This window comes from Bombyx mandarina, chromosome 25, assembly GCF_030267445.1.
Source record: "Bombyx mandarina strain Sakado chromosome 25, ASM3026744v2".
In the NCBI taxonomy this organism is placed as follows: Eukaryota; Metazoa; Arthropoda; class Insecta; order Lepidoptera; family Bombycidae; genus Bombyx; species Bombyx mandarina.
Genome location: NC_143231.1, coordinates 9,632,891 through 9,647,839, shown reverse-complemented (window position 1 = coordinate 9,647,839; position 14,949 = coordinate 9,632,891). Strand labels below are relative to the sequence as shown.

The 14,949-nt window shown below is 39.3% G+C and overlaps 1 protein-coding gene across 2 annotated transcripts; it reads left to right on the top strand.

Moving 5' to 3' along the window:
- The first annotated feature begins 1,320 nt into the window (after positions 1-1,320).
- Or-16 (olfactory receptor 16) lies at positions 1,321-12,207 on the top strand. 2 transcript variants are annotated; one of them, XM_028178951.2, is made up of 8 exons: positions 1,322-1,706; positions 1,786-1,923; positions 7,382-7,550; positions 7,638-7,744; positions 9,669-9,768; positions 9,959-10,063; positions 10,916-11,071; positions 11,366-12,207. In XM_028178951.2, exons 1-8 carry the CDS (start codon positions 1,369-1,371, stop codon positions 11,417-11,419), a joined length of 1,167 nt encoding a protein of 388 aa, XP_028034752.2. In that variant the 5' UTR covers positions 1,322-1,368; the 3' UTR covers positions 11,420-12,207. The 2 variants fall into 2 exon arrangements, with proteins under 2 accessions (XP_089594663.1, XP_028034752.2); XM_089738537.1 differs by lacking the exon at positions 1,786-1,923 and having other exon boundaries at positions 1,321-1,706.
- Positions 12,208-14,949: the final 2,742 nt, after the last annotated feature.

Below are 14,949 nucleotides of genomic sequence, written 5' to 3'. Positions count from 1 at the left end.
TGTAATTAATCAAGTATACATTTTTAAGGGAATCTTGATTGTACAGGGTAAACTGCTGCTGCTGGCAAAGATTAAATGGAAAAAATCGGCTATCTAACGGTGCCAAAATTTCATATTTCGTGAACCTACAATCTAAGCATGAATTGCTTAGTGACAGCTTCTAAATTATGTTGGTTCTACTTCCGCCAGTCTCTGTACAGTTTCAAAACATTTTTATAAATGCGAGACTTTGCGTTCTACGCAAAAATTCATAACTCCTCAGGAGTACAATTTGTGTCTGTTTTCGTTAATTGCGCTTTTGGTATTACACTACGTTCCTTTATGAAAATTAGCACGAATTGATATCTACATTACATGTACTAGGATCAAATCATATTGACTTGGTATATTCGCTTTAGCAGACACTACGCCACGGACGCATTATAATTTTTTAATTAATAAATGATGTTATTAAAACACGTTCGTTTTATTTGTATTACTTTGTAAAATTCAGTTGTATTTTAATAAACATTCATTTTAACTTCTAATATCTATAAAAATGCCTTTTTTTAGCGAAAGTTCTTTACGCGTGTTGAGGGTAAAATTTAACTCGCGACAGAATCGTTACGGCTAAAGAGAAAAGATACAATTTAGGGAGAAAGAAAGTGAGAAAATAAACAGCGGATCACGAATCACTCGACCTTGGAGAGAGGAAGAAAGCGAGCTAGATCAAGGTCTATGGCTAGGTCGTTTCTCATAAACACATTCTATTTGCGGATGTCGGCCACTAGATGGCTTATTAGTTTCTCAATGTTCCTGTAGATGGCAGTGATTTCTTAACTATCTTAAATTTTACCTATTATCTACGAATAAATATTTATTATTAATTTATTATTACTTATTACTTAAGCAAAGGACTGTCCTCCGATCTAAGTCACTGGTCGATTATGATTAGATTTTGTTAATGTATGACCAATAGAGCTTCACATACCTATCTTGAATGTTAGGCGAAATCATGCCTCTTTAAATTATTTATTTATGATTATATGAGATACGACCACCGCAGAACCAGTCATGAGGACGAACTTTGGGGAAGGCTATGTCCAGCAGTGGATGCCTGTAGATTGATCATTATATTTATCTGTAGAAAATTAAATTATAACATAAATTTAATGGCCCAGAGTATCTACTTACAAAACTAAATTGTCCGTAGATTAATTTATAATTCAGTTAAATCAAACTTATCATTAAGGTACATTTACTTAACAATCTGATTGCACTGTTATTCGATGTTATTACCTACCTAAATATTTAAGTAAAGGTATAGGTATCGAAAATGTGGTTCAACGCGAAAATAATTAACATTGCTTAGTTGAGGCTTTATTGGACATGTCTTTTAATTCAGAAGACCTTTATTTGAATAGAGCAAAATTTGTTATGAAATATCTTGGAGTTTGGGTTCCTCCTGAAAACGAAAATTTCGCAAGGAAATTTTACAAAATTTTTATGATGTCCCTTCAACATTTATTTTTATTTTTCCAGACAATATACATAGTGGAAGTATGGGGGGATTTGGAAGCAGTTTCTCAAGCTTCGTACTTGCTATTTACACAAGCCTGTCTGTGTTTTAAGATAACAGTTTTTCAATTAAACATGAATAAGCTCAAAGAACTGTTGAAGCTAATGAACGGATACGTTTTTCAGCCAAAGAATATTATTCAACAAAAGTATGTTGTATCTCACTGAATAGATTTTATGTTTACCCAATAGATTACACTTCTATTTAGTATATTTTATTATCCTCAGCATTATAAAAGTACAAGCGACACGAATTAAGAGATTGTTATTTGCGTTCATGATAAGCTCCCAGTTGACATGTGGCATGTGGGCTCTGAAGCCGTTGTTCGACGATGTCGGAAGTAGAAAATTCCCTTTTGATATGTGGTAAGAAAATAATATCATTAAAGTTAATGCATCGTTAAAGCTTAATCTTGAGATATAAGTTCTAAGGTCTCAGTATAGTTACAACGGCTACCCCACCCTTCAAACCGAAACGCATTACTGCTTCACGGCAGAAATAGGCAGGGCGGTGGTACCTACCCGTGCGGACTCACAAGAGGTCCTACCACCAGAATTAATGAACTTCAAGAGCTGTTTTATAATGTTCTCATCTCTGGGAGAGATCTAAAAGCATTGTACAGGAGTGTAGTCGTGTTAGTCTTCAGAAAGGCTGACATAATCCTTTTGATTATCGACTCATTTCATTGCTGAGCCATATCTATAAGTTGTTTTCCAGAGTTATTACGGATTGTCTACTGCGAAGGCTCGATGAATTTCAGCTCCTGAAACAAGTCAGATTTCGAAGTGGTTATGGCACCATAGACCACATCCACATATTCCGCCAGATGATATAAAATTCCGCCAATTGAATCTGTGGTACCAACTATGGTTTTGTTGCAGTGAAATGATACCACTAATTACAATTTTATATTTAATTAAATAGCGATCAAATAATACAAATGTTAATAGCGAAGCACCAGCGTATGTTTTGTCTCGAACTCAACCGAATGACCACCTTTTGCGAGTACCGACGAATATTATATAAAGTGCGATGCTCCAGCGCAGGGCCGTACTCAGCGCAGGGCCGCACTCAGACTCGCTACAGCACTCCCCTCCGAGATCGCTACGGCGATCGAAGTTCTGCTCTAGCTAACCCTGGTAGTAGTCCGGGAATCGCACTCGTCTTCCACTTCTTGTCTTCTTCTCGGACTCTGGTGCAGGTGACAAAGTGGCTGCTGGGGATGGAGTAGGAGGTGTATCTGCAACATTTATAGCTTCTCGAGTTATAAAAACTGGCTTCAGCCGATCTAATGAAACATTGACCTTTCTACCGTGGACTTCAACCTTAAAAAATTTTTCGTAACGTTTCAACACTTTGTGTGGACCAGAATAGGGCGCTTCAAGGGGTCTGCGAACATGGTCCTGTCTCACGAGGACATGGGTAGAAGTTTGCAGATCTCTTGGTACGTAAAATGGTCCTTTTCTATGCCATGCCGCTGGTGTAGGTGTAAGGCTAGACATCTGTTTAGCTAGACGTACCGCGAAGGAAGTGACATCACTGGTAGTGTGATCTTCGTATGGAAATAGAAATTGCCCAGGTAAGCGTAAAGGTTCTCCATACACCAGCTCGGCAGCAGAAGATTGAATGTCTTCCTTCCAAGAAGTACGGATGCCGAGCAGCACCAGTGGTAAAGCTTCGGTCCATTGGCTAGTACTGTGGCACATTATTGCTGCCTTCAGCTGGCGATGGAGTCTCTCAATCATCCCGTTAGAGCTTGGATGGTAAGATGTCGTACGGAAATGCCTAGCTCCCACCATGGACGTGATGGACTTGAAGAGAGCTGATTCGAACTGTCGACCCTGGTCGGTGGTAACTTGAGTGGGACAGCCGAACCTTGATATCCATCCTGATACGAGAGCAGTTGCGCAAGCTTCAGCAGTGATCTCCATCATCGGTATTGCCTCAGGCCATCGCGTAAAGCGGTCGATGACGGTAAGGCAATATCTGTAATTAGCAGAAGGGGTTAGTGGTCCTACAATGTCGAGATGGATACAGGAGAATCTCGACGTGGTCAAAGGAAAACGGGAAAGTGGGGCTGTTGTGTGACGGGTAACTTTGCATCGCTGGCAGTGCAAGCAATTCCTTGACCAATCTCTGCAGTCACGACGTATTCCAGGCCATACAAATCGTTCGGTCACAAGTCGGACTGTAGCAGCACCACCTGGATGGCTAAGACAGTGCAGTGAGTCGAAAACTTGCTTCCGAAAATCAGGTGTGACGTAGGGCCTTGGCGGTTGCACTGACATGTCACAGTACAGTTCCGTGTGTGATCCAGCTGGAGCTATCTTCCGTAGCTTTAGTGACGATCCCTTGCTGAGTAGGTTTTGTAGTTTGGGATCTGATTCCTGTGAGAGGGCTAACTGATGGAAGTCAATGGCTTGTACCTCCTCTATACGTGACAACGTGTCTGCCACAATATTCTGCGTACCAGGTATGTACCTTATATCAGTGGTGAACTGTGCGATAAAATCAAAATACCTGTACTGTCTTGGAGAACAATTATCTTTTGACCTAGAGAAAGCGTAAACGAGTGGTCGGTGGTCGGTGTATATACTAAAGTTTCTAGCTTCTACCATATGCCTAAAATATTTAATTGCTTCGTATATCGCTAGTAACTCCCTGTCATATGGACTGTACTTCCTCTGACTCGGACTTAATTTTTTGGAGAAGAACCCGAGTGGTTCCCATTGGTCTTGTACACGCTGTTGCAAAGTCGCTCCAATAGATACGTCAGATGCGTCAGTAACTATAGACAACTCAGCTTGCATATTGGGATGTACCAGAAGTGTAGCCTTGGATAATGCTCTTTTGCATTCTTCGAAGGCTTCCAGCTGTAGTGGGGTCATGTGGACAGGCTGTGACCCTTTTACCTTCTCTCCTGCCAACATACTGTGTAGAGGTGCTTCAATAGTCGCTGCATCAGGAATGAACCTTCTATAGAAATTCAACATACCGAGAAACCTTCGGAGCTCCTTCACTGTTCGTGGTACAGGAAATTCCTGGATAACCTGGACTTTCTCTTGAAGAGGACGTGTACCTTCAGCAGAAACATGATATCCGAGGAAACTGACTTCATTTCTACCCCAAGAACATTTGGCTGGGTTGATTAGGACGCCATACTCTTTTAGTCTGGCAAGTACCTGTCGCACATGGGTCATGTGAAGATCACGTGACTCGGAAAAAATTAACAAATCGTCCATGAACCCATAGCAGAAGTCATTTAAGCCTGTGAGCACTTCATCAATAAACCGCTGAAAAGTTTGAGCTGCGTTTCTTAGACCAAATGTCATGTACGGGAACTCAAACATGCCAAAGGGTGTGGTGATCGCTGTCTTGGGTATGTCAGAGGGATTTACGGGAATCTGATTATAAGCTTTAATAAGATCAATTTTTGAAAAGATAGTACATCCAGAAAGCTGCTGACTAAAGTCCTGAATGTGGCGTACAGGATATTGATCGGGCACGGTACGAGCATTTAGTGCACGGTAATCACCACAAGGTCTCCAGCCATCATCCTTCTTTTTGACCAAGTGCAGCGGTGAGGACCATGGGCTTGACGAACGCCTTGCCGTGCCACATGCTAGCATGTCGTCAAATTCTTTCTTGGCGTGTCGCAAGCGTTCGGGATCCAACCGTCTAGGTCTACTCGTAACTGGTGGGCCAGACGTAGTTTTAATAAAGTGCATAGTGTTATGCTTAGGTGTACTTACAGTACCCGCAGGTCGTGTAACTTCTGGGAACTCACGTAGAAGCTGGTCAAATATTGAATCACCGGAAATTGTCTTGACCGATGCCACGCTATCCGGAACTTTCTGATGTGATGCTGGCACAGCTAGTGAAGTAGTCCCATCTATAATTCTGTGATTACGGCAGTCAATTAGCAGGTTGTAAAAATTTAAAAAATCAATACCAATAATTGGCTTTGCAATGTCTGCAATGGTAAATTTCCAAGAGAAAGCACGGCGCAGTCCCAAATCTAATGTTATATGTATCTGTCCATAGGTATGTATTACTGAACCATTTGCGGCAGTTAAGCTATACTTGGCTTGCGTACAGGGTGTTCTCATAGCTGATCTAGGATACACACACAGGTCCGACCCTGTATCAACCAAAAATTGTATTTTAGAATGTCGGTCAGATATGAAAAGTCGGCCTGAATTAGTTGGACAGTCATAGGCCGCTACTTCCGGCTGTCCATGGAGTTTTCCGACTGCCATTGACATGGTTTCCGACATTTTGTTGCTCGACCAGAGAAATTAAAATGGTACCAACAATGAGGGTGGTTTTCAGGTGGCTGACGTAATCGTGACCGTGACCTAGACCTGTCCCTTTTCTGCCTACTCCGTGACCGTTGGCGTGCCTGATGATAACCACGGTTCATGTTTGTAGTGAGCAATGCTACCTGCTTTGTTAATTCACTAATCTGGTTGGCCATAGTCTCAATAATTGTTGTGGGCATACCTTGAGCTGAAGTAGGCGCGGAGTGGGCTGTACTCGCTACCTGGTATGGTGCAGAGGGTGCAAGTTCGTGTATTTTATCCGCCAGGTCAGCTAACTTATCGAGTGGAAGATCCGACTGGGAAGCTACAATAGTCTGTATATTACTCGGCAATCGACTCGACCACAACGTTTTCACGAAATCGTCCGGCACTGAAGGTCCTGCCAGGTTACTCAAATGTCTCAAAAACTGAGACGGTTTGCGGTCCCCTAACTCTTCATGCATTAATAATTGTTTTACCTTCCGTTCTTGAGATGCAGATAACCGTTTAATTAATTCCGTTTTCAGTTTGTTATATTTTTCTTCGGTCGGAGGGTTGGTTATAATATCTTTTACCTCCGATATGTGTCTGTGCTCCAAAACGGCGATGACGGAATAAAACTTTGTGGAGTCCGTTTTGATATTCGCCAACACGAATTGGCCCTCCACCTGCGCGAACCATAGCTCTGGTTCCTCTGGCCAAAACGGGGGTGGACGGAAACCGATTCTCGACGTTTCTAGCGAGGCAGCATATGAGGTACCCTCCGTGTCCAAAAATTCGTCCGGCGTCGCTGCTGGCTGCTTTCTTTGTTGTGGCTCCATGTTCCGTGTTCGTATTCGGCGTCACCAATTGTGGTACCAACTATGGTTTTGTTGCAGTGAAATGATACCACTAATTACAATTTTATATTTAATTAAATAGCGATCAAATAATACAAATGTTAATAGCGAAGCACCAGCGTATGTTTTGTCTCGAACTCAACCGAATGACCACCTTTTGCGAGTACCGACGAATATTATATAAAGTGCGATGCTCCAGCGCAGGGCCGTACTCAGCGCAGGGCCGCACTCAGACTCGCTACGCTCGCTTAATAGTACTGGCAGCTGATCAGTCCTTTTGTCTAAACTATGTAGACTAAAATGAACATTATAAGAGGATTTAATAGGAATCTATCGACCGATAAACCATAAAAGAAACGAGCCACATTTTTACGGATAGGGGTGTATGTAGTTATCGGGATAAATTAAAAGTTTTATTATGAGGTATGGAAACAAAAAAAGGTTGGGAAGCACTGATCCAATGCAATGAAAAAGCAGAAGAAGGATAGCAGCTTATAAGATCTTATACCACGTGCTTACCATTCCTAGTATTCAAGGCACTTGAGGAATTTTTTTGTTTGAAATTAAGATACCACTACTAGGGATGAACTGTGTAGAAGCAGTTGTTGCATCTGAAGTATTTGCAGGACTATTTTTGTGTGTTTGATTCACTGATTCACTGCCCTAATTAAATTTTGTACCAGGATGCCAGTATCTCCGGAGAGGTCACCACATTACCATTTAGGCTACTCATTTCAGTTAGTAACGATCTGTATGAGTGCCTATATGTACTTTGGTGTAGACAGCGTAGCCTTTTCCTCGGTCATCTTTGGGTGCGCTCAAATCGGTGTTATAAAGGACAAAATAATGAGCGTAAGAATCATCAATGTTATTCGGAACTTTTGTAAGATTTAAAATAGATTTTAATTAATTTCGATCACTATAGAAATGATTTTGCAGATAAAACCTTTGGGAATACACAGGAATCATAAAACGTATACAAAAATTTCACGGTACAACAGAAAAACTTTGATCGAATGTGTAAAACATCATCAAGCTGTGATTTCGTGAGTATCGTTAATTGTTATTTAATTATTTTGTGTATCTAAGTAAATGATAGAATATAAATATTAAGACAAGCCTTGTGTCTTTGTAGGCATATTTATTGGCTTTTATTTGATTAGGAAAATGCCAGCTTTGTTTATTTGCTTAGTAAAATTAAGCTTAATAAATAAATAAATGCTCCATTTTTAGGTACCTCAAAATAAATAGTTTAATGTATACTAAATGAAACAAACTAATTATTTTTTTTACTTTACTAATTATTAGTCGGGTCATGACCATCTGCAAATAAGTAGTTTCAACTAGTAATTACGCAAATTACGTTTTTTGGGGGTGCGTTTAGTATAAAAAAGATTATTTCCTCTCTCGAGCGCGTCATTTGTGATGTTAAGGATGTTTTTGACGTGACAACGTCTTATAATTCGATGGAGCCGGCTGCACGCACGAAAAAACATGACTTGTGCGGCGTTACCTCGCTCTGAGGCGTTCCATTTAAGGCTTGAAGTGCAAGCGAGAGTGCGCAACGAGCGACAAAGAAGCACAATCGGCCTCCGCGTTCGGCATCGTTTGACATCTCTCTCTCCTACTTGAGTGAGCGATGCATCCGCGTGGACAGCTGCTATACAATAATACAATTCAAAGCACATTCATACTTGTAAAAAAACTATGAAAATTGTAAAAAAATAAAATTGACATCATTCTATTTATGCGTACAAATAAATGTAACTTCATTAATTCAATAGTGATTTCCATTTACCTCCTTCTCTATATCCATCCAAAATATCTATCAAACAAATAAAATTAAAATTTTCTTTTGAAAAATTAAACCATTCCATCAGCATTTTCTTATGACATTGTCACGTTCAACTATCGTCAGTAAACCGACTTTACAGACAACCGATTTTTTTTTAATAGAACAATTGGTACTTACTTGCGGAGATTTGAACACTGGCTTACTCGCATCAATACGAGTACACCCGGCGTCTTATCTTTTAGACCACGGTGACTTAAGCAGTGGGGCTGACCTAATTTCTTAGATAGCCCTATAATGTTTTTTTTTCATATAATTATATCTGCTTGTATATTTATTGTATAAGTATATAATATATATTGTTACTCGCTCGAGTTCGGGATAAATAAATGTTCCACCAAAGTACAACTAAAAACTGTGTTCAATACTTAGAACACTTAAAACATTCAACAAACACTTTAAAGGCTTCGTCAAACACAACGCGTAATTAGCGCGCGTCAGAGCGCTAAACTGACGCGCTATAGCGCTATAGCGCTGGCGCTCTGTGTGACGGTATGTTACCACAGTAGTACATCACATCTCGGCGTCATAGCTTAGCGCTCTGATGCGCGCTAAGTACGCGTTCTGTTTGACGACGGCTTAAAACTCTCAATTCGCTTCTTCCGCTTCGCTTGAGGTGATCCGTTCGCTGTGTCGCTTCGAGTAGTTCCGTTTAATAACTGACTGCGTGCTATCTCTGCAACGCTTTTATAGCCGATGCCACATTCCTAGAGTTATCGAGAATATTCCACATGTTTCGAGTATTGTGTTTCCGCTATCTGACAATAGATGGTGTTGTACTTCTCGAGCGTTCTAGGTGGTACTAGATCCTTCGATATTCGTTCGACTATTCGGTGATAGATGGCGTCACTCTTACCGGCGTAATAATATTATATTATCAATGTAATTTCGTTTTGGTGTACAATAAAGTATAGTGTACCCGACAGCTCTCATTTTTCAACGTTAATATTATTTTTAAATTTTATCTTGTTTGTAGCTTTTCTAATTAAACAATAAAATAATAACCGGCGAATTTATTATAAATTTCATTAATTCTAATTAACAAGAATTTTCACAATTTTACCATCACGTTTACAGGCGATATGTGTGGTCTCTTTGAGTCTTTTCTTTTGTTACAGATTCACAGAACTAGTTGAAGACACGTATAACTCTTACCTGTTGTTTCAACTGGTTGGCAGCGTTGGTATTATTTGTATGTCGGCTCTTCGTATTTTGGTGGTATAAATTGAAAATAGTCGTAACTCAACAATTTAGGAAATACATACTTAATGTATCAAAATCGTAATCTATAAAAGTTAACTGAAGTGCGTAAGGCCTTTGACCTCACGCGACAGATTTTTTGTATTTATTGTGGTGATTTTAATTTTATGTAATTATCCCTTACACGTTTCGTATTTAAATATTCCAGGTGGATTGGCGCAGTGTCCAATTTTTCTCAATACTGTGCTATTTATCAGTAATGATAAGCCAATTATTTGTCTGCTGTTGGTGTGGACACGAACTTAGTGCTACGGTACGTAGGTGTTTTAAACCGCCTTCTTACACTTTTCAAATATGAAAAATAGATTGTTGCCAGTTCATTGCTGCAAGAGTCGAATTAAATAAAAATAATCATTTATCAAATCCATATTTGGAGATACACGACAAACGGAAGATCTTCCAACGAGCGGGTGATATTGCTGACGGTCCAAATATTGTTGTTCGAAACTTGAATATATGCAAGCATCTCTTAAATTTTCGTATTTGTCGTAAGCAAGATTCACGAGAGACACGCTGATGGTGAAGTGAAGATGAAGATGGCTGTAATTGTTTCATCGCAGGTCACCGGTTTGTGATATTGCTCGGTAGACCGACAGAATGTTATTGTTTGGAGCTTGTATATATGCAAACTTAGCTTGAAAATTTCGTAAGTGAGATTCAGGCATCTGTCAAATATCTTGTGTTCATCAAAATCATACATATTCTGTTAAATGAAAAATTATATCGAGGTGTGAAATTACATGACGCGGGATAAGTCTAAATAAAATAGTAAATAGCCACTTACTTAGAACTCGAGAGACTACGGTCAACGACTTTATTTAGATTTATCACATTTGAGCACTTTTATAGATACTAAACAGTAAGCAAACCACCCATAATAAACGAATAAACCTACAAAAACACTACATTTTAACAAAATAAAATGATAGACCCAACTCGCTCTTCACTTTCCCGCCAATAATTCCTGCGCGTGTTCGTGTATTCAGTTATGTTGACCTTTTTAATATTAGTAATAATCTAATAAGAAGGCATTTTAAAATTTCAAACTATATTATATTATATTTATTATTATATATTTATTTTCTAATTTGATTTTTTTTTCCAGAGTGAAGAGCTCCACACGATTTTGTACAACTGTGCGTGGTACGATCAGGATGTGAAATTCAAAAGAGATCTTAATTTCATGATGGCGCGTGCTAGACGTCCTATTTTACTCCGCGCTGGCTATTATATCAGCCTGTCGAGGCAGAGCTTTGTTTCTGTTAGTATGCCAAGGATTCGTTTTAATGCAATTTTAGTAATTTGATAAATAGCTGTACCGTGTTTGGCACAAGAATCATATTTCTTATTTTGCTCATGTTTGATATAATCTTAACGAGAAGAAGTATTTTCTGTGGGTTTCGCGACTCTTAGATATAATTACAAGTACAAACTGTTTAATTTAATATACAAAAAAAAAAGACTTAAAAAAAGAAGACATTCAGAATGACATCCGTAAAATTAATTTTAAATAAGTCTTTGGTAATTTTAGATAATATCTGAATACTTTTTTTAGATCCTTCGCATGTCTTATTCCTACTTTGCTGTCTTGAACCAAACGAATAAATGAGGATACCGTCACAGTAGCTTCACATATTACAATGCTTAAACTATGGAATGCACCAAATTTATCTGTATTATGATTTAGATTTGTGTCTCTATTTGTTTTTTTATTCTAAGTATTTTTATAAGAAATAATCACCTAAAAGATACATAATGCTGTAAACTTAATAATTACGACGCATAGTACCTACTTGCCTGTAGCTGGTAATACATGGGTAAAATCGGTTTATAATCGAAATATTGGTTTGCGTTTACTCAATTAAATATTTCAAGACATTTTAAACAATCAATCCGCATTTAAGGACTTAATCGTTGTTTGATTGTTCTTTGTTTTCATAACAATCGATCTACCGTATAATTTGCTATGTCATTGTGTGTCGGGTGTACTTATCAACTGTAAAATTTAAAACGGATATAATGAACCTCTGATTTGGCTAGGAAATTACGTTGTTAGGCCTTATTGAAGCACTAGTACTTGGTTTAATCAATGCAGCCGGAATATGAAAAATTTTAATGGAACTATATCAATAAAAATCTATTTTGGAATATATTTGTGTATGAATTTTTGTTCTTTATACATTACATGTCTTAACATTCATCGGTTTGTGATGAAACTAGTTGTTGTTGGCACATAGCTCCGTCAATTTACAATAGTTGGCCCCCGAGTAGTTTTGAGGGGACCAATTTTTATGTAACCCATCGGCCGGGTATCCGGAAACTAGATTCTCCGACCTAAAAAAGAATACGTAGGGTTTTGTAGGTTTGTAGGGTTTACGCAGCGTCCGTATATCTTCATTGAGGTGTCCAACTTTTTTTTAATTTATTATTTTATTGTAAATAAATATAATTGAAACAATAATAATTGTTTGAATAAAATTTATAGATTTATCCTTCATGTTAAGATTCCCCCTCCCTCTTCCTTCTTTATTGCCTAACCTTCGATTATTTGCCGGAGCTGAGCCGAGCGAAGTCCATTCTTCATTTAGAAGGTAACTGTGATAAAACTAAAAACCTATATATTCCAATTTAGCGTAGTTTTCGCCTGTGAAAATGTATGTTCGAGTTTGTAATTACTTCTTCCCGCCAAATTCAGCGGAACCCATAACAATATAAATCAATGCACCTGTATCGGTGCTACGGCATAATTTGTACAAGCAGTAAAGTAGGTATGTGTGCTGGTGGAGAACATATTGCAAGTATGGAGTAAGGACGGATATCGTAATTCTGATTATTTCTGCCGCGAAGTAATTATACGTTCCAATAGAACAGCCGTCGTGCCAATGCAATTCTGACCTAAATCTTATATCTGAAGGTGGACTATGTTTTCGCTGACATAAATATCAGTATATAAACAAAATGCCAATTCACATTAGGTGACCTGTGACCTATGGGGCTCACAGTTTTATTTGGTCAAATAAAACCATAAGAAAAACTAGTAATATTAGGTCCGTAAGTACTTGTTTTTGTTAATGTTACAAGCTTTCTGTAATTATTATCGCAAGCCTAAGATTAGAGCCCTATGACATGTGCTTCTTCAAAAGAAGCTTGTGGAGAGTATCAAACAGTAGGCAGTGGCTTGGCTCTGCTCCTTACGGTAACCACATACCATCATAAGCCCGAGAGTACACTTTCGGGACCACCTCTACCCGATGATATGTAGGCGAAGTAAAATGTCCCTTAGAAATAAGGTGACACTCTACAAAACTTGCATACGCCCCGTCATGACCTATGCAAGTGTAGTGTTCGCTCACGCGGCCCGCACTCACTTAAAGTCATTCCAAATTATTCAATCCCGTTTTTGCAGGATAGCCGTCGGAGCCCCGTGGTTCGTCAGGAACGTCGACCTCCATGACGACCTGGACTTAGAGTCCACCAGAAAGTATATGCAGTCGGCGTCGATGCGCCACTTCGATAAAGCGGCACGACACGAGAACCCTCTCATCGTGGCCGCCCGCAACTACATTCCCGATCCTGCGGACAGAATGGAAAGCAGTCGACGTCGCCCAAAACACGTCATCTCGGATCCTCCCGATCCACTAACGGTGCTTCTAGGTACTTCAAGCACCGGTCACCGTTCTCGTCGAACCCGTCGCTTGCGACGAAGGGCTCGACGAGTAAATTAAGTCTCAGACACAGCCCACTGAGTTTCTCGCCGGATCTTCTCAGTGGGTCGCGTTTCCGATCCGGTGGTAGATTCTGCGAAGCACGACTCTTGCTAGGGTTCGTGTTAGCAACGTCATCAGGTTTGAGCCCCGTGAGCTCACCTACAAAAGTTAGGGTTACGCTGATATAGCCTCTCAAGGCTATCAGCTTAGGTAGGAAAAAAAAAGAAATAAAAAAAAAAAAACCGGACCATTAAAATTTCCGCAGCGGATATCATAAAGAATACATACTGGGTTAGGTACTCGAGAATGAAGTAGGAAACTTGTGGTAGAGCGTTTTATTGGCACAGGTACTTACTACCGCCCAGGTTATTTCGGCCGCGAAGCAGTAATACGTTCCGGTTTGAAGGGTGGGGCAGCCGTTGTACTATAAAACTGAGATTTAGGACTCATGTCTCAAGGTGTACTTACGGCAGCATTAACACCGTGACTTCGTTCACTTGTTTTAGAAATAAAATAAGAACACTAAAAAGATTTTTCGGTTCGCACTTGTAGGTACTCAATTGCATACTCAATTGTATTGGATGAATTTAATATGTTTTTAAAAAGGACTACGCTTCGACTCGCCTCCAACATTATTATAACCTATAAATATAAAATTAAACTAGTTGTTCGCCAATTATTGAACTAAAAGTCATCAATGAAATATTAATTTAAGCTGAAGATACCATGAAAAACAGCGATGTAAGTCATAGGGATGCTTCATGTAGTTGTTTTTAATTTATTACATCTGGTTACAAAGTTAAAATGCCATTTAATTCGAATAAAGTCGAGGGATATTCGATCCTTCAGATTTGGTTATTGCAAATAGAAATTGATCGGTGGAAAATTGACAATCTTTAATTTGTATACCTACTCGTTTTAATAATTCGTAAGACGCTTAATTTCCTTTATTACTAGTTATTCCGAATTAGCCTATAGGCACAACCCACTGAGTTTCTCGCCCGATCTTCTCAGGTTCAGCCCGTGAGCTCATCTACCGGTCCGTGAGTAGCTGGAATAGCTCCTTAGGCTACCAGCTATTAGGTAGGGAACAAATAAAGTACTGGTATTACGAGCCCCACTCTAAAATTTTTGACGTTCGTAAGGACCTGTAACTTACGTACGTATTCCGCTGACCCATAATGGATCTTCGTTTCCGAAATGAGATTTACGGAAAGACCGTCCACTGTGGTGTAATATTTATTTTGTTAACATTTTGGCTAGACATGCTAAATATTTCAATTAGGAAACGTAATTTGTAAACTGTTTTTGCTGGAGATCGGCCGAGTAAGATTATTCAAAATTATTATCAGCCCGTTTCGAGTTTCCAACTGCGGTGTATACCGTTCCACCATAGACGCGAGCCAGCCCTAGCAAGCTGTTAATTGCAGTT

Excerpts from the sequence above, each read along its gene's own strand:
- Or-16 (XM_028178951.2), top strand. The coding sequence starts at position 1,369 with ATGTCTTTTAATTCAGAAGACCTTTATTTGAATAGAGCAAAATTTGTT. Across the intron at positions 7,551-7,637 it reads TAAAGGACAAAATAATGAGC|ATAAAACCTTTGGGAATACA; the intron begins GTAAGAATCATC and ends ATGATTTTGCAG. Across the intron at positions 9,769-9,958 it reads CGGCTCTTCGTATTTTGGTG|GTGGATTGGCGCAGTGTCCA; the intron begins GTATAAATTGAA and ends TAAATATTCCAG.